General features: G+C 42.0%; 1 protein-coding gene across 2 annotated transcripts in view; it reads right to left on the reverse strand.

Moving 5' to 3' along the window:
• The window catches only part of KCNT2 (potassium sodium-activated channel subfamily T member 2), a 1477061-nt gene that overhangs the window by 560572 nt on the left and 895886 nt on the right, over positions 1-20603 (reverse strand). For both annotated transcript variants that reach the window (XM_077452683.1, XM_077452682.1), the window contains exon 21: positions 12541-12675. In XM_077452683.1, coding sequence (XP_077308809.1) covers positions 12541-12675 — 135 coding nt within the window. The remainder of the gene's footprint in view (positions 1-12540; positions 12676-20603) is intronic.

Here is a 20603-nt window from a genome sequence, read left to right on the forward strand (position 1 = left end):
ACCACTAAAACATCTTAAAAATATAAATATATTTTCACATTTAGATTATGACGCAAAAGAGTTTAATACAATAATACTTTCAATATTGATAAAGTTTTATTTGTGGAGTTGTAGAACAGAATCAGCTTTTTTCAAAATTAAATCTGTATGTTTATAATTGTAATCCTTTTTATCATCTATCCATCTATCCTTTCATGCTGGTCCCTCAGCCATTCTCCCTTGTTTAGGGATTGCTTTATAAATGTGGATACATAATATGGCACTGCTTGGAAAGTTTAGAATCTAATTTGAAGCAAGATAATTAAACGAAGCATTGCAGTAATATAATCTGTGTTTTGTTCTTTCATATTTCAGGTTAGTCAGCGCACTGAGCTCTAGACTTTATGTGATAATAAACATGTTGTTGATGCGAACAGTATCTGTCTGTATTATTACTGTTATAATGTAGTAAAGAAAAACAGGTTATTGAGTGAGAGACCAATAAAATGATTGTCAGTAAAAAGAATAACTTGTATAGGAGTTACCACATTTCTGCAATTAGTACCACAAAAGTAAATTAAAAGGTTATAGAAGGAAATGCATTTTGGCAGCAGAAAATAATCCAGGCGTATAAAATGTCAGTGTTGTGTTGTCTCTGCCATGGTAGCAAAACAACCTGCAATTAAATATATATATATATTTATAATAGCAGCACAGAACATAGCTGGCATTACTGAAGTAACACATAATCCACCAATTATTTAAATCATCAAAATTATGTATTTCATTTTTATTTTTAATTTTTTTGTCAAAGTGAATTTATTAAGGAATTGCACATTGCAGTAATTATAAAATGCATGATAAAATGGTACACGTGCATATTTAGTAAAACAGAAGAAGCTAATTCTGTGTACAGAATGAGTAAGACAAGATCGGTTTATGAGCTAGTATATCAATGAGATTGATATGACAAGTCATCAATAAAAATAAAACCAAAACTCAAAAACAAAAGATTAAAACAAAACAATGTTTCTGGGTCTTATTTACTTACAGACTGTAAAAACAATGGGGCAACAAATCCGTGTCAGAAATTCAGTGGGGTTTCTGAGACCTCATCCCCCCTCTCCTCTTTCCTCCCCCCTTCTTTCTCTCTTTACTATTCTTACTCCCCCTTCCTCTTCCCCCCCCTCCGCTCCCTCCCCCACTCCTCTTCCCCCTCTACATTCGGGGCCACTCCTCTTCCTATTCCCCCACTATCGGGACATAAAACCAACCCTTACAGAACATAGAATTTTTATAGCACAAAAACTTTTCTACACGGTCATACTCCCAAGATTTTACAGATAAGCTTAATGCGGAAAAAATCTAACGCCCAGAAACAGCTTGAACAACACACTGAAATGCCTGTCTCTCAATGTGAGAGGCTTAAACCTTCCGGAAAAAAGATCACAAGTTCTCTCGGCCCTGTCTAAACATAAAGCCCATTTCCTAATGTTACAAGAAACACACTTTTGCTCGGATGCAATCCCCAAACTGACAAACCACATATACAAGCGAGCGATTCACTCCACCAACCCAGCCTCCAAGACTAAAGGGGTCTCTATCCTCATTTCGAAACACGCTGACTTCCAACTAATTGACTCCTTAAGTGACCAGGACGGTAGATATATCTTTATCAAAGGCACGTACGCAACCAAACCAATCACAGTGGCCAATATCTACTGTCCGAACGAACACCAAGTGACCTTTTTAAAAAAGAAACTGTGATCTTTTGTCCTTGTTTAGGGAAGTAATTCTAATCCTGGGGGGAGACTTCAATGTCCCACTCAATCCGTTATTGGACTCCTCTACGGGCACCTCAGCACTCCCTTACCGTACACTAAGACAGATTAAAATTCAACTACAGAATTTGACTCTCCATGACACATGGCACACCACATTCCCGACAGACAAGGACTACACCTTCTTTTCCTAGCCACATCAGAAATACTCAAGAATAGACTACATATTCCTTTCCCAGACCGACCTCCCGCTCCTCTCACAAGCCACGATAGAGCCAATGTTCCTATCCGACCATCACCCTATCACAATGACCCTTACTTTCCCCGACTCTAAAACCACAACCAAGACTTGGAGGATGAACCCGTCCCTCCTAAAAGACCCAGTAACTTTACAACACATAGATGCCAGAATCCGCCTATACTTCCAGGAAAACGCTTCCCCAGACATTTCACCCATCTCACTATGGGAAGCACATAAATGTGTTTTAAGGGGGCAGCTCCTCTCCATGACTGCAACGGCTAAAAGACAGCACCAAGAACTGATTGTGTCCCTTATTAACACAATCAATAGACTTGAAATAGCACATAAGCAATCGGCCTCGCCATCAATAATTGCAGGACATATACGCGCGCTCCTCTTTGATGGACAAACTGGGGAAACGCACTAGACGCAGATATGTTCTCCAGCAAAATGTGTTTTACGAACACGGCAACAAAAGTGGGAGGCTACTGGCCCGCATGATTCAAACAGCCAAACCCTCGTCCTTAATTCACAATATCCGAGATAGCCAAGGCTCACCCCTCTCTAAAAACAAGGACATAGCAGCACACTTTGAAAAGTTTTACTCTGCACTCTATAACTTACCGGATGACATCGTAGGGCCCCCTGACACACCAGATTGACTTTCGCGAATAAGAGATGTTTTAGCCCAATATAGCCCCAACCCAATCACCCCACAACAAACCGCGACCTTGGACCAACCACTCTCCATCAAGAAATTGAACTTCGCTATAAAACAAGTGAAGCCGGGCAAAAGCCCAGGACCTGATGGCTTCCCCCTCATCTACTACAAGAGCTTCTCTGACATACTCTCTCCCCAACTACTGACAACTCTGAACTCCCTCACAAACCCATCTACCCCTGCAGGCAATATGTTAGGGGCCCACATAGCGGTCATTCCTAAAAAGGGCAAGGACCCTTCCCAGGTATCTAATTATAGGCCCATTTCTCTACTGAATGTAGATATCAAGCTGTATGCAAAGATGATCGCAAATAGACTCTCACCCCTTATCCCTGGCCTCATTTCGCCTGACCAGGTGGGTTTTGTTCCGGGAAGAGAGGCCAGGGATAACACTATCCAAACTCTAAACATTCAACACTGGCTTGCCACAAGAGGGACCGGGGGATTCCTTCTTTCACTTGACATGGAGAAGGTGTTTGACAGGGTGGCCTGGGACTATATGCGGGAGGTATTGAGGGCCATTGGCCTTCCCTCCCGTATGCTTGCCTACATCAACGCTCTGTATACCAACCCCTCCGCAAGGGTGAAAACCAACGGCCTCCTGTCAAACGCCTTTCCCATAAGCAACGGCACTCGGCAAGGCTGCCGGCTGTCCCCCGCTATTTGTCCTAACATTAGAACCTCTTCTCAATAGACTATGAGCCAATACAGACATCCAAGGGATCTTTATTAAATGCAAAGAATACAAAGTAGCCGCATTCGCGGATGATATTTTACTACACTACAGGCACCTCGGACATCTTTACCTAACCTCTTAAGAGACATCAATAACTTTGGTTACCTAACCAATCTCAAAATCAATTATTCAAAATTCCACGCCCTAAACATTTCCTTACCCTCACGTGAAGTACTCCACTGCCAAGACTCCTTTCCCTTTCAGTGGAAAAGAGAAGCGATCACTTACCTTGGCATCCAAATCACCAGAAAAACAGCGGATCTTTACGCTCATAACTTCCTGACAGCCCTAGCCAGAATCCAAACAGACCTGAAAAATTGCGCCAACCTCAATGTATCATGGTTTGGTCGCTCTGTCCTAATAAAAATTATAGTCCTCCCACGTATTTTGTACCTCCTGCAGACAATCCCGATACATATACCCCCATCTTTCTTTTTGTCATACAAGAAGATATGTACAATGTTTATTTGGAAAAACAGTGCCCCACGTATCAAATACTCTCGCCTGACGCGCCCCAAGACTAATGGCGGCATTGCTTTACCTGATCTCTACAATTACTATCTAGCATGCTATCTGACGAGACTGATGGACTGGAAAGCTCATAGGGAAGGGAAGACCTGGGTCATGTTAGAAAGCTCCTTCTCGACTTACCCTTTACACACTCTCCCCTGGCTCTCACCGAAACACTGGTCCCACTCCATCAAGACGCACCCGCTCATCCACACCTCACTGCTAGCCTTTGAGAAAGCAGCGGCTTCTCACCATATAACCTCACACGTAGGTCCACTGACCCCCCTGAGGGGGAACCCAGACTTCCCTCCAGGGGAGTCGACCACATTTTTAACACGGGAATAGCCACATGATGATGTTTTAGCACAACAATTCGTTCATAAAGGACGACTGAGATCCTATGATGCCCTCAAATCTATATCACACATAAAAGACTTTCCCTTCTGAACCTATAGACAACTGAGGCATTTTTTTACCTCCAAGAACCAGAATGACATTTGGACAAGACAACTCACCTCATTCGAGTCTCTCCACTCCTGAAACGCACCACAAAGACATCTAATATCTTTGATCTATTCTATACTCCAAGACGAAGCCCACTTCCCACAGACAGACTCCTCAAGAGTATCATGGGGTAAAGACCTACAAATAACATTTACGGATGAGGACTGGGGTGCCATCTGCACACATGCACATAAAGGGTCATTGAACGTGGCCATCCAGGAAAATAGCTATAAGATAGTCACAAAATGGTACAGGACCCCATCCCGCTTACACAAATTCTCTCCCTTAATCCCAAATGTCTGTTGGAGGTGCAACAAAGAAGAAGGCTCTATGCTCCACATATGGTGGGAATGCACCATGCTCCAACCATTCTGGCAGGAAGTACACTCCACCATAATGCAGGTCACCACCTACACCTTAGACTTCAATGCTGCTCAGTATCTCCTTCATCACACCTCCTTGACCAAACGATCCTATCATAAATCTCTGGCCATGCACATGGTTAATGCGGCGAGATTGTGCATTCCTGTGCTTTGGCATTCAAACAGGATCCCAACCATCAGAGAATGGTTGACGAGGATCGCAAAGATTGAGGAGATAGAAGAGCTGATTTATACCTCCCAAGACCGCATACAGAAATTCTCTGCCACGTGGGCCTGCTGGACACACTTCAAGCCCATGGAAAGATATAAATCGTATTTCCTGCGATGATAGTTCTATATACGAGCCACCCGAATTAGACCCTGACTTATCTTGAACGCTGTGGTGGGGCCGGGGAAGAGGAGCGGCCCCCTACTTCCCCACTTTTCTACTTCTCTTTCTTTTCTTACACCAACGCCCCTCTATTGTCCTCCCACGGACCCCTTTGGTCCTCCCTACTCCCTTGACTTCCCCCCTCTTGCTCATTCCTACCTCTTTCTTTCTACACCTCACATGTAGCCCCATTTCACTGGCACACTACTCAACAAAGACCCTCCACCCCCTCCCAAAAAATAATAAATCCAGGAGGCACTTAACTTCTATTATAACCTATGCGCAAGTTCCATGATCCTATCAAGACCACGAGTGGACCTGGTGATAGTGGTCCCCATGGTTATATCTACGTTTTATTAAACTTGCTGCAACTAGAATGATGCTTCTCAAGAACGCAGAATTGTTGGTAGTACATACAATGTCTCTTTATGATTACTAGTTGCTTATGTTCAGTATATTCTGTATTTTCTTTCTCCATGACTAGTAATATGGTCATATCTTTTTGCATACTTCACGAGTGTTCAATACAGTCATGGATGCTACTTTTGTGTACCTGTTCGATATGATATGTGTGCAATTATTTTATTTACGAATAAAAACCTTTTTGTGGAAAAAAAAACAATGGGACAAGCTCAAATTAGGTAGTAAAATATGGTGTTCTTAAATCTAGCAAGCTCTTTGGTGTTAGTTAGATAAGAGTTGTGAAGAATATAGATCTGGGTACATAGTTCTTCAGATAGAAGGGACATTTGCTCTAGGGCCTTCTCTCATTCCTTTGTATCCAGTGTAGAGATATATGCCTTCTAGGCTGGGAAGCGTTTAGATGCATTAGATAGGTCAACATAGCAATTGTGTAACAATTGGCAAAGGAAAAGAAGGCCTGCCTTAAACCAGAGTTGTGTATCAGGAATCTATTGGAGCTCAGGGAGCTGGACTTTATTCCATAGCGTTCTTTATTCAAAGCATTCATTTGCAGAGGGGTGAATTAGCTTAGATGTGATCCAAATTAGGAAGGTTTGTAAAAGAATAAAGTATTACTAAATCTACAACAGTCAAATCAGTCTGTAATCAGTCTGTTATCAGCCCTTAAACATTTTCACTCACCTTTTCCCCATTGACTGAGTGGAAATAAGCTGAGGGTGAGCAGGGCCTGGCCAGCACAGCCCTGCCCTGGTTGCCGGTATTGACAGTGACAACCCATAAAAAACAGTCTAGAAAATCTAGAAAAACATCCTGTGGTGCTGCAGCCACCACCCCAAGCCCCCATTTTACTTACCTGACCCTGATCCTTCGACGAGCGGGAATGAGCACACCAGCTATAGCTGGTGTCTCTATTCCTGATTGGATAGATTGATAGCAGCACAGCCATTGGCTCCCACTGCTGTCAATCAAATCCAATTACACGGCACCGGGGCGCAGGGCTGAGTCCTGCATTCTGTGAATGGATGCAAGACTCGGGAGCACACCCGCACTGGTGTCCACCGTAGGAAAAAGATCTTCAACGTGGACACTCAATCCAGGGAGGAGCCAAGAGCACCGCTGAGGGACCCCAGAAGAGGATGTTCGGAGCCACTCTGTGCAAAACTAAGTAAGTATGACATATTTGTTATTTAAAAAAAAAATGAAGCTTTACAATCCCTTTAACCAGTGCTCGTCCAGACACTGATAGAAGTCATAAGACTGCTATATACTGCTGATGAGAAAAGGTATTTAGAAGTTTATATTTACTAAAATAATTTCATTTCCATGTTTTGTGTACAGTGGGAGACCAGATATAGTGAAGTCCTGGGTTTAGTACACTTTAACTGTATTTGGAGTGCCGGATTGTCCCTTTCCAATTTCATAAAGCAGCCTTAGAGGGCCTTATAGACAGTCATATTCCAAAAGTCTTGGTTTATGGGTGCTTCAGTACATAAACCAGGAACTCAGCTGAGAGAATTGATCTGCATAGTAGTATACCTGAAGGGATGAAAGGACCAAACCTCCTACAGAGGAGGGATTTTGAAATATTTTATAATTCAAGCAGAATTAAAAAATTTCCATACAAAGGATAAAAGAATAGATTTAAATTTTCTGAAAACTGCATTTGGAAGACAGACAGGGACTCATGTACTATTCATAAATATTAGGCAGGATAACAATTTGTGACTAAGCTTATGTGGCCAGTCAGTGAAAGCAGTAGTTTGGGCCAGGCTTTACTTTTTTGTTGCACAAAAGTATAGAATGTGACCATATTTTCCCTAATAAATGCTTGCTAATCTTTCATAATCAAAATTTCAAGACATATCATTTTGGTGACCCAAGGGGGAAGGCCATTAGGGTAGGTAGACTGGGCATAGGATCTATAACAAAACATATTGATTTTGAATAGTTAATATTAAGTCATAAGCCAAAGGTAGGCAACCTTGGCACTCCAGCTGTGGAGAAACTACAAGTCCCATCACGCCTCTGCCTCTAGGAGTCATGCCTGTGATTGTCAGGGTCCTTGAATGTATCATGTGACTTGTAGTTTCCTAGTATTAAATGCATATTAAAAGCATAGGTTTGTGACAAGCTGCACTATTTGAGAATGAAAAGCCCTTTGATGTAAACTAGAAACAAATTTTAATGCATGTTATATGGCATTTCAACATAACCCTTCTCCATCATCGAGACTGAAATGAGATAAAGCCAAATTAGAATTTGATTTGTTTCTCACTAAGTCAGGAGACAAAACCATTAAATGATCACAACATAATTTCTATATGAATGCAAACAAACCAAATACGCTACTAGCCCATGCACTAAAATCTTGTCACACTCCATCCAAACCTATATGTCTCAAAATATCCAGAGATGTATGCTCCAAAAACCCTTTGAAAATCCTACAAAAATTTTAATCACATTTAACCAATTTATATTCATCTGACAGTGAGATGGATACCTCTAAAGCAAATGATTTCTTCTCTTATATTTCTCTTCCTTCATTATCCAAAACACAATTGGACATGATGGAGGAATCCATATCAATTGGTGAGGTGACCAATGTTATTAAGAATCTGAAACAAAATAAAAGACCTGGCCCCGATGTATTTTCTGCTCCTTATTATTGAACATTTGCAGAACTTTATCGCCTGTTCTAGCTAGTACCTTCAGTTCCCTCCTTAAGGGTCACTCTTTTTAGGAAGGAAACACTAACAGCAATCATTTGCATGCTTCCTGAATCCCATGCAGATGACACTATTTGGTCAAATTACCACCCAATTTCCTTATTAAATTTGGATATAAATTTTTTTGCCGAAATTCTCGCCAACAGACTAACTAACAAAATTATAGGTGATCTTATACCGAGATCAAGTCGGTTTCATCCCTATTCGATAAGCTAGCAATAACACTAGACGTGCAACCCTTTTGTTGCATGCCACTAAAATACGTCGCCTTCCCACTTGTTTTCTCTCTATTGACGTTAACAAGGCATTTGATACTATAATATGGTTGGTCCTATATGCACTTTACCCTTAATAAATGGGGCTTTGGCCCACATTTTTTACAATGGCTCTCTGCATTATACCATGAACCTAGAGCTTACATTATATATGCAGGTTAAAAATCCTAACGCCCTGTACACATGGTCAGACATTTCGACAACAAAATCCGTTGGATTTTTTTCTGATGGATTTTGGCCCAAACTTGTCTTGCATTCATGCGGTCATACAAAGTTGTCGGAAAATCCAATTGTTCAGAACGAGGTGATGTACAACACGTACGACGGAACTATAAAGAGGCCAGTAGCCAATAGCTTTTGTCTCATAATTTATTCTGAAAATGCGTGGCACTTTGTCCGTCGGAATTGTCTACACACAAGCGGAATTTAAACAATCTGATTTTGTTGTTGGAAAATTTTAGACCCAGCTCTCAAAATTTGTGTGTCATTAATTCCGACGGAAAAAGTCAAATGGAGCCCACACACGATCGGATTTTCCGACAACATGATCCGATCGCACATTTTCCGTCGGAAAGTTCAACCGTGTGTACAGAGCATAAGAGTTTGGTATATCACCACTTTTGTTTGCATTGCTTATTGAACCTCTGGCACAAAGAATAAGGATGGAACCTACCATCACGGATAGGGAATTGGGCGGATGTCACCACAAATTCTGCTTATTTGCAGATGACATCCTCCTATTTTCTTCCCCTAACCTTATGGTTATATTACATAAATTCAATGTTCAAAAATCAGTAGCGTTGAACATCGCATTAACTGAAAATGAGAAACAAACTATACAAGATTCACTACCCTTTAAATGGGCTGACCATAGCCTTCCATATTTGTGTATTCAACTCACTGCTAGCCCCTCAGATCTAGTTGCTGCTAATTATCCAGCTTTATTGAAAACAACTACTAGTTTGTTATCTAATTGGTCATCCTTACCAATCTCTTGGTTCGGAAAAATTAATATAATAAAAATGACCATACTTCCTAAATGTTCCTATTTATACAGAGTCCTCCCGATACATGTTCCTGCCTACTTTCTTAGAATTATACAACAAAAAAGCAATACAATTCACTTGGGGAAAAAATCAAACCACGGTTACCTAGGAAAACTTTGTATCTTCATAAGTCACTGAGCAGCTTGGGATTTCCAGACTTCTCACTATATTACAGGGCTGCTCAACTAGCACGACTATCGAAACATCACTCTACTATAGAGATTCCTTTTTGGGTACTAATTGAAGCAATGGATTGTGATCCTCTTTCTGAAAATGATATCCTAGGATTACGTCCTATAGATCGCAAGACTTTAAAAAATCCAATTACTAAACAATCATTATCTATCTGGGGTAAACATAAAATCTCACGTGGTCTACAATCTCCATATAACTCGTGCCTTTCTTTTCATAAAAATATAGCCTTTTATTCAGCTTGGATATCTACCAGAACTTTTAAAGCCTGGTCTAAGGGTGGCATATCATGTTTATATGACATAGTTTCAGCAACATCAATCCGTCCTTTCCCAGAACTATGCAAATCCTTTGGGCTCCCCCAATCCTAAATATTCTGTTACCTTCAAATCAAAATGTGTATGCCCCTTGCCTTAATACTAATGGTACCATAAATAATCTCTCCCAATTTGAACAAATTTGTCTAAAACACTCACACGCTAAGAGTTGCATTTCAATCATTTATTCTCAATTTCTCACTAAATTAGACACAAATATACCATCATATGTTGCTTCCAGGATTGTCTAATATATGGTCTAATACTAAATTTTCTTCAACAAACATAATGATAACTGAAACACCATATAAGGTACTTGCATGGTGGTACTTGGTTCCTGCTAGAATATCTAATTTTGCAACTGACAACTCAGGCCTCTGTTTTCATGGTTGTCTCAAACAAGGTACATAGGGATGAGCTGAACACCCTCCTGTTTGGTTCGCAGCAGAACATGTGAACAGGCAAAAAATTTGGCAGAACACACAAACACCGTTAAAGTCTGTGGGACACGAACATGAATAATTTTTAAAGGGTTATATGCAAACTGTCATAAAAATTGTTTGGGGACCTAGGTCCTGCCCTAGGGGACATGTATTAATGCAAAGTCTGGCTTTAAATTTAAAAAAAATCACTGCTCCCAAAAAAACTGCTGTGTTTTTAAAAAAAAATTGCATTGATTTACATGTCGCCTGGGGCAGGACCCGGGCCCCCAAACACTTTTGACAATAACATGCATATAAGCCTTTAAAATTATCACTTTTGATTTTTCATGTGTCCCATAGACTTTAACTGTGTTTCGGCAGCTTTCAAATTTGCCGCTAACACCGCATATTGTTCGCTGTTCGGCGAATAGGCGAACACCCGATGTTCCAGTCAAACTTACATTCGACTGGAACATTGGGCTCATCCCTAAAGGTACATATATACACACATCTCAGTGGAATTGTCCAACTGTACATACATTTTGGGAAAATGTCTAATAGCCTCAAAAATATTTGAATGTTTTATTACACCAGACCGGATAACAGCTCTTTTAATTAAAGCCAGACTTTCTCACACATAAACAATTTAAACTATATCTTATACTCTTGACAGCTGCAAAGCAGACCATAGCTAACACATGGAAAACCAAGCTCCGAAACCAAGCTCAGAATGAATCAATCATACATACATGCTAAGATGGACGCTTTCCCATCTATAAATAATTGTTGCCTCTGGAAGCCTGATGTCCTCCCTACCCCTATACTCTTATTTCTTATTATTTTTATTCGTCTTATTCTTTTATGAATTTTTTTTTTATTCAATATTTTACACATAATATGCGTTACTAATAGGTATTTTTACATAATCACAGTTATCATTAATATTATGGATAGTTACAAAACATAAAGTTAATTATATTTTTTTTAACTCCAATTTAGGGCCGGTTCACACTGCGACGCGAGGCGAGGCGACACGGCTCGCCTCGCCGCGCTCCCGCAAGTCGCCCCCATTCAGTACTATGGAACCGTTCTGAGAGGAGCGACTCGAGTCGCTCCGACTCAGAAAAAAGGTTCCTGTACTACTTCGGGGCGACTTCGGGGGCGACTTGCATTGACTTCTATGCAGAAGTCCTCTGCAAGTCGCCGCTGAGCTCCCCGCAAGTCGCGGCGAGGTAAGTCGGAGACGCCTCGCCGCGGCTCGCTGTGTGAACCGGCCCTTATTGAGATGTTTAACTTTTCCATTAAGATACAATATATTTATATATGACAATCTAATATTTTGTTAATATACGAAAATATTATTATAACACTTTGATCTTAATGGACTTCCTCCAAATGGATCTTTTCTTTACCAGTCACAAACCTAGAGTAATATATTAACCTGTATTTTCTGTAATATAGCATATTATTCGGAAAATATTATCAGATATATTGTAATTGTTATTATTTGATATTTCAAATAAAACATTTTTGAATGAAAAAAGTTGTTTATTGTATGTTGCTATCCCCTCTTTGTCTTGTATTGTATGCTTCAACATTTGGTCCATAGCAAATGTCTTTGATTTAGTTATCTGTGGCTTCTAAATAATAGATATGCTAATTGTGTAGAAATAGATACATCCATACTTTACTCATGATGAAAGCTAATATGTTGTAACATAAAAAAGTGTTCTGCCATTGATGCAAGTTTGACACATTCATTCATAATAGTGACAGTGTCATATTTTTACTTACATGCTGTAAAATTGCCATGTTTGTAAAGCATATATTTTTATTAGTATGTCCACATTTCTACTGTGCAACAATCAAGCATACATTTGCTAGTCATTTCATATGAACATAATATTAACCCACCTGAAAAGTGTTTGTACATTAACTATGGTCTTTGCATCTGCCATGTAGTCTTCTTCAGCACTCATTGTGCTCTCTTTGTCTACAACCACCATATCAGCTGCAAAAGTTACTCCACATTTCAGCAAGTCATCTAAGCTTTAGAAAACACAAACAGACCAATGCTCAGGAAAATAAGGTCATAGATAATGAGAAAAATAAATATAAAAACAATAAACTAACATACAAAACAACGGATTCACAGTGGTATATTTGTTTCATGCAGGTATACTTAATAAATCATACCAGGTTCTAACAGTCATATGCAACCATTTCTCACATAAAAGCATTATTAAATAAAAAAATTAAAAAGTATTATTTTTTAATATCAATTCATACAGATTTATGTTGCTATTTTAAATGCAGATAAGCAGTGCTTCTGTGCAGTGAAGGATATTTAATACAGAAATTGGCTAATGTTTGTTCAAGTTATTACTATTCTAAGGCTGGGTTCACACATATGGGGATCCCGCATCCAATTTGCAATAGCAGGAGATTGTGCTTGGTTCTCTATGGCAGTGGTCATCAACCCTGTTCTCAGGGCCCACTAACAGGCCAGGTTTGCAAGATAACTGAAATACATCACAGGTGATATCATTTGCTGCTCAGTGATTGTAGAATTCTGGTCTGCATCTCCACTAGGTAATACATAAAACCTGGCCTGTTAATGGGCCCCGAGGACAGGGTTGATGACCAATGCTTTATGGAGCCAGTTCAAATATCTCTGATGTGGCTTCGGTGCAAATTTGCATAGGGGTCCTGTGCATCTTTTGGTCTGTTTCATGTTCAAATTCAGCCCAACATTTGGGCTGAAATTGTACCTGAAACAGTGAACCAGGGCGCACAAGACCCCATCACCATTAGGTTTGAACGGAGCCTTAATACAGTCACTGAGAATCTACCCTTGTTCTTCAATTCCTCTGGTTTAAAATCATGCCATAAGCAGTCCCTTAAGGCTCAGCCAATATTTGAAAATTAAAATAAAAATTACGAACACTCCAGTTAATTCAAAACCAGCTTTTTAAAGTAAGGAGCATATGGAATGGGCATTTCACATTTGCGTTAAAAACTTTTTTTTAATTGCATACATTTGCAAATATATGTGAAAGCAGCACTGCCTAATCAAGGCTAATTTGTGAAATGTAGTCCCTAGCTGTAGCATTTTAAAATATTCTAGTGGAGTATTGGAGAAATGTAGACATTTTGGTACATTATTTAAATCCTGTGTAGTGGTGTCAAGAATGCACTGTGAGTAGTCAAATGCGTGCGCATTCAAGTTCCGATGGGTGCCCCCTGGGCTGGGCACAGGCGTGTGTATGCACACATGCGCGGGAATGATCAGCAAGTGCGCAGACACGTGCATTGGCACCAAAGGGTCTTTATGAGGACAGAAACTGCACTAGTGCAGTGCTGTCTGATCAGCAGCTTTAGCCTGTCTTCTGATCCTGTGCGGGTATTTGATCCAGTATTTGACTCGGCCTTCTGACCATGCTGCTCCAGTCATGACCTTTGGCTTGCCTTGACCCTGATTATTCCTGCCTATTTGCCCGATTTCCTGTTGCCAAACCCAGCTTGAACTCTGATCATTCTCTGTCTGCTGTTTATGATAGACTGATCCTCCGTGTATGACCCGGCTTGTCTGACTCTGCTCCAGTCTTCTGATTCCAGCTTGTGTAGCTCCGGTACCACTGACCTGCATCCACAGCATACCTGCATCTGCTGTCCTGCCTCCACAGCATACCTGCATTTGCTGTCCTGCATCTACAACATACCTGCATAAGCTGTCCTACATCCACAGCATACCTGCATCCGCTGTTCCTGCTACTCATCTGGTACCAATGCAGGACTTTGCAGGCACTCTTACCTCACCAAGCTCTCGTGACCACTGTTGCAACTCCAGTGGTCCTTGAGCCGGGGCTGTACGAGGTCTCCCTCTACTCATCAGGCTCTCCCAGATGGTATATAATAAGTGGTCACTGAAGCCTAAATAAAGCAGCTAAATTCTTTAATTGATCATATGGGAAACAGCAACCACAATATGACATTGAAGAACCTAAGGGTGGCATAGTGGTGTAGAGGTTAGCACTTTCGCCTAGCAGCAAAAAGGTTCGTATGGTTCGCTGGTTTGTATCCCAACCATGACACTACCTGCCTGGAGTTTGCATGTTCTCCCTGTGCCTGTGTGGGTTTCCTCTGGGTACTCCAGTTTCCTCCCACATTCCAAAGACATGCAGGTAGGTTAATTGGCTTCTGTCCAAAAAGTGTCCCTAGTATATGAATGGGGACCTTGGATTGTGGGCTCCTTGATTGCAGGGACCAATGTGAGTGTGCAATGTACAGGGAGAGGGACAATTGTAGACACTCACTCAGGTTGAACTTAATGGACTGGTGTCTTTATTCAACCTTACTAACTATGCAACTTACAACTGCGTGATCATTAATGATGCGAGCATATTCAATAATAAAACTTATTTTCAAGTAGAGCTATAGGCAAAACTCTTTTTTTTCACTTTGGATAGAGTAATTGCGGGTTATAACCCCTGTTGGTTTATTTTTTGCCATCTCTGCCCCATTGGGGTGATTTACATTCACTTTCTGTCCCATAACCAAAACAGGATGTGAGAGGAAATCACTGCAAATTAAAGGAATCCCTTGGGGTCCCCATGTCACCAGAACTAGTGTCCCCTTTGGACTATTTTTCCTCTATTACTTTTCTGGGCAGACCCTCTTTAGTAATTCAAAGGGTATTGAACTAAAAGGATAATCATGACAACCAGGCAACTATCATTTTCCAAAAATGCTTTCCTCATATTTCTTCCAGAACAGCTTTCCTTTGGTGGTGGGCACAAAATGAAGTCACAATAAAAACAGAGCCCCGAAGAGCCCTACCGTGTTTTGCTAATAAAATTTCAACTGCCAGGCATTTTCATTTCGAAAAAATATATACCGCGGTTTTTACATATTAATACTGGTTAACTTTTGCATTTGTTTCTGTTAGTTTGGTAAATGTTACCTATAGCACATGAACATTTTACTACATTCAGGCAGTGAGTGGAGTTTTATAGTCTATGGACAGGAAGTTATTGGCAGTTCTTTACTCATATGCTACAAAATTAGTGTAATTTTAGCCCCTGTGGTTAAACCCTATTTAGAATACAAACACACAACTAAATAAGAAAGGGAAAGTTCACAGCTTTTATCCTTACCTCTAGTTCATATGGTTCTGTATGGCGTATCATTAAGAGATACAGTGGTGTGAAAAAGTGTTTGCCCCCTTCCTCATTTCCTGTTCCTTTGCATGTTTGTCACACTTAAGTGTTTCGGAACATCAAACCAATTTAAACAATAGTCAAGGACAACACAAGTAAACACAAAATGCAATTTGTAAATGAAGCTGTTTATTATTAAAGGTGAAAAAAAATCCAAACCATCATGGCCCTGTGTGAAAAAGTGATTGCCCCCTAAACCTAATAACTGGTTGGGCCACCCTTAGCAGCAACAACTGCAACCAAGCGTTTGCGATAACGTGCAATGAGGCTTTTACAGCGTCCTGGAGGAATTTTGGCCCACTCATCTTTGCAGAATTGTCCTAATTCAGTTACATTAGAGGGTTTTCGAGCATGAACGGCCTTTTTAAGGTCATACCACAACATCTCAATAGGATTCAGGTCAGGACTTTGGCTAGGCCACTCCAAAGTCTTCATTTTGTTTTTCTTCAGCCATTCGGTGGTGGACTTGCTGGTGTGTTTAGGATCATTGTCCTGCTGCAGAACCCAAGTTCGTTTCAGCTTGAGTACACGAACAGATGGTCGGACATTCTCCTTCAGGATCTCTTGGTAGACAGCAGAATTCATAGTTCCTTTTATCACGGCAAGTCTTCCAGGTCCTGAAGCAGCAAAACAGCCCCAGACCATCACACTACCACCACCATATTTTACTGTTGGTATAATGTTCTTTTTATGAAATGCAGTGTTCCTTCTACGCCAGATATACTTGGACACACACCTTCCAAAGAGTTCCACTTTTGTCTCATCGGTCCACAGAATGTTGTCCCAAAAGTCTTGGGGATCATCAAGATGTGTTGTGGAGAAATTGAGACGAGCTTTGATGTTCTTTTTGCTCAGCAGTGGTTTTCTCCTTGGAATTCTGCCATGCAGGCCATTTTTGCACAGTCTTTTTCTGATGGTGGAGGCATGAACGCTGACCTTAACTGAGGCAAGTGAGGCCTGCAGTTCCTTGGACGTTGTTGTGGGGTCTTTTGTGACCTCTTGGATGAGTCGTCGCTGCGCTCTTGGGGTAATTTTGGGCGGCCGGCCACTCCTGGGAAGGTTCACCACTGTTCCATGTCTTCGCCATTTGTGGATAATGGCTCTCACTGTGGTTCGCTGGATTCCCAAAGCTTTGGAAATGGCTTTATAACCCTTTCCAGACTGATAGATCTCAATTACTTTCTTTCTCAATTGTTCCTGAATTTCTTTGGGTCTCGGCATGATGTGTAGCTTTTAAGGATCTTCTGGTGGACCTTACTGTGTCAAGCAGCTCCTATTTAAGTGATGCCTTGATTGTGAACAGGTGTGGCAATAATCAGGCCTGGGTGTGGCTAGAGAAATTGAACTCAGGTGTGGACAACCACAGTTATAGTATGTTTTAACAAGGGGGGTAATCACTTTTTCACACAGGGCCATGATGGTTTGGATTTTTTTTCACCTTTAATAATAAACACCTTCATTTACAAATTGCATTTTGTGTTTACTTGTGTTGTCCTTGACTATTGTTTAAATTGGTTTGATGTTCCGAAACACTTAAGTGTGACAAACATGCAAAGGAACAGGAAATGAGGAAGGGGGCAAACACTTTTTCACACCACTGTATACCATACAGTCCAAAAGTGAGCAGCAACTTCTAAACTGCCTTATTCAAAAGCAAAAATGCGGCATTAACACAGTGTCATAAAACAACCCTGTATAAGTATTAAATGTTAATAAGACTAAACAAGGGCATATACCGTATATACTCGAGTATAGGCCGACCCGAATATAAGCCGAGGCCCCCAATTTACCCCCAAAAAACTGGAAAACTTATTGACTCGTGTATAAGCCGAGGGTGAGACATGGCTGTCCATCCCTGTGTGTCCGTCCATCCCTGTGTGTGTGTCCGTCCATCCATCCCTGTGTGTGTGTCCATCCATCCATCCATCCATCCATCCCTGTGTGTCCGTCCATCCATCCCTGTGTGTGTATCCATCCATCCCTGTGTGTGTGTGTGTGTGTGTGTGTGTGTATTCATCCATCCATCCATCCCTGTGTGTGTGTGTGTGTGTGTGTATCCATCCATCCATCCATCCATCCCTGTGTGTGTGTGTGTGTGTGTGTGTGTGTGTGTGTATCCATCCATCCATCCATCCATCCCTGTGTGTGTGTGTGTGTGTGTGTGTGTGTGTGTGTGTGTGTGTGTGTGTCCGTGCAGCCTTGTGTGTGTGTCCAGCCTACCTGTGTCCCAAGCCTCCGTCCCGAGCCGCCGTCGTCCCGAGCCTCCTCTGTCCCGTGCCTCCTCTGTCCCGTGCCTTCCGGTGTCCCGTGCCTTCCGGTGTCCCGTGCCTCCTCCGTCCCGTGCCTCCTCCGTCCCGTGTCGTGCCGATGGATCGCCGCTCTTCTCGGCGGCCATTCTACGATTCAAAAGCTGCGCCTCCGTCCTCCGCCTGTGATAGGCGGAACACTCAATTTCCCAGCAGCCTGTGTTCCGCCTATCACGGACATCCTCTCATACTCGTCCGTAGTATGAGAATGAACGGATGTCCGTGATAGGCGGAACACTGACTGCTGGGAAATTCAGTGTTCCGCCTATCACAGGCGGAGGCGGAGAAGGAGGCGCGGCTTTTGAATTTTAATGTCCGCCGTCTGTCTGCTCGATACGCTGATCGAGCAGTCAGACAGCGGTGACTCGAGTATAAGCCGAGGGGGCACTTTCAGCCTCAAAAAAGAGGCTGAAAATCTCGGCTTATACTCGAGTATATACGGTAATATCAATTTGCAAATATTGATTTGGGAGCTAAGAATTTGTCTTGCAATATTTTTTTATTAACATAGAAAGAGTTTATGAGGTGTGTCTAAAAACTTTGGTGAATGATATCTCAAAGGCAACATGGCAAGGTGGCAGAGACATGTCGAGAAGTGCCACCTAGCGTGGAGTACATGTGACCATCAGGGTAAACCTGCTCCAGGCAGTCGAGCATAGTCAGTATGTCAGGTAGGGTCACAGTGCAATGGAGCAATAAGTGAACATCAAGTTCTGCTACAAATTGGGGAAAACAGCAGTGGAAACACATGAAATGTTGGTGCAGGTGTAGGTTCAGGTGGAAGCCTTGAGCAGAAAATGTGTTTACAACTGGTTCAAAAGCTTTTGCAACACGAAGGAAACGACTGAGCATGAGCTACGTTTGGGTTGGCAGTTGATGACCCTAGGATGAAAAAGGACCTGGGGCCCCTAGTAGTTGATAGGCTCAGCAATGGCATGCAATGCCAAGCTGCTGCTAACAAAGCAAACATAATATTGGCATGCATTAAAAAGGAGACCATCTCCAGAGATAAAACGATAACTCTCCCGCTCTACAAGACTCTGGTAGAGTATGCTGTCCAGTTCAGGTACCATTCCGCAGGAAGGATTACTGGAAATGGAGCGAGTACAAAGAAGGGCAACCAAGCTAATAAAGGATCTGGAGGATGTTAGTTATGAGGAAAGGTTGCGAGCACTGAACTTATTCTCTCTGGAGAAGAGACTCTTCAGAGGAGATATGTTTTAAATTTACAAATACCGTACTGGTGACCCCCCCAATAAGCATAAAAGTTTTTTGCAAAAGAGCAACTCATTAAAATTAGAAGAAAATAGGTTTGACCTTACACTACGTAGAGGGTTCTTTACTGTAAGGGTGGCAAGGATGTCTGACATGCTGCTGGACAGGCACATTCCTCCATCCAACCTTGACTTGTGCAGAAACAGGTCGGTCAAGGTCAGTCAGCACTTTCTGCATCCACCATAAGGTCTCCGTCTCCATAGCTGCAGGGGGCAGGTTGGCAAAGCACACTGTTACTATGCTACCTTGTTGACTCTTCAGCCAGGATTTCAGAGCTGTCTGCTGGTATTTCCTGCTAGCCCCAGGCAAAGGGAGCCCAGCCCTGGTGCTGAGCAGAGTCTAGCAGTCATCTGTAGGAAATCCCCAGCTCCTATTCTTGAACTGCGAGAAACTCTATATCTCCCAGTGCCCAGTGCACGTTCAAGACGTTCAATGTCACTTCTCTGAAATCCATGGTTTCTTCCAATCACCACTCCAAATTACTCCCAAAGATAGGGTCCCCATCAGCTTAACATGCAACAGTCCCAGGCCATCGTAGCCAAAGCCTTCTGTTGGGCTGTCATCCGCTATCCAAGGGCATGCTTGGTATACATGCCACCGGAGGGCTCTGTAGCTCTCATCCAGCTGCATCTCTGCCCAGATCAGCCTGCTTAATTCTGCTGACTTATCCTTGTGGTTTTTTTTTTCCCAAAAACAGAACCCACATTCCATACTCTGACCAGTGCCTTTCCTGGATGGAAGGGAGAACTTTTCCCTGGTCGTGCTGCTCACGGGCTAGCGTTTCCTTCCAGAGTTTGCAGCGGATAGAATCATACCAACCCAGCAGGACCTGCTCTAATGTATCTGCATCTCTCGCAACCTCCTTCCGAATTCCTCTCCCATGGCGGCTGGTATCTGTACCTCTCCTCTCCTGCTATCTGGACCTTGGATCCAAGTGGAGGTTTGGATGTCCCAGACTGCAGGAAACGTCCCACTGCTTGCCCCCAATTGTGACAAAACGTCCCACACTCTGCTTGAGTGCCTTTGTTATATACCCTCTCAGTCTGAATATAGATAACAGACATTCCAATTGCTGATAGCAACAAACAAGGCAATACTCGTTTGGTTGCTGAATAGTGATGGACGAACTTCCGACGGGACGTTTCGCGAACGCGGACCGCGAACGCGGCCGATAGTT

Source organism: Lithobates pipiens, unplaced genomic scaffold, assembly GCF_037356315.1.
Source record: "Lithobates pipiens isolate NorthernLeopardFrog02 unplaced genomic scaffold, aLitPip1_a1.2 Scaffold_23, whole genome shotgun sequence".
In the NCBI taxonomy this organism is placed as follows: domain Eukaryota; kingdom Metazoa; phylum Chordata; class Amphibia; order Anura; family Ranidae; genus Lithobates; species Lithobates pipiens.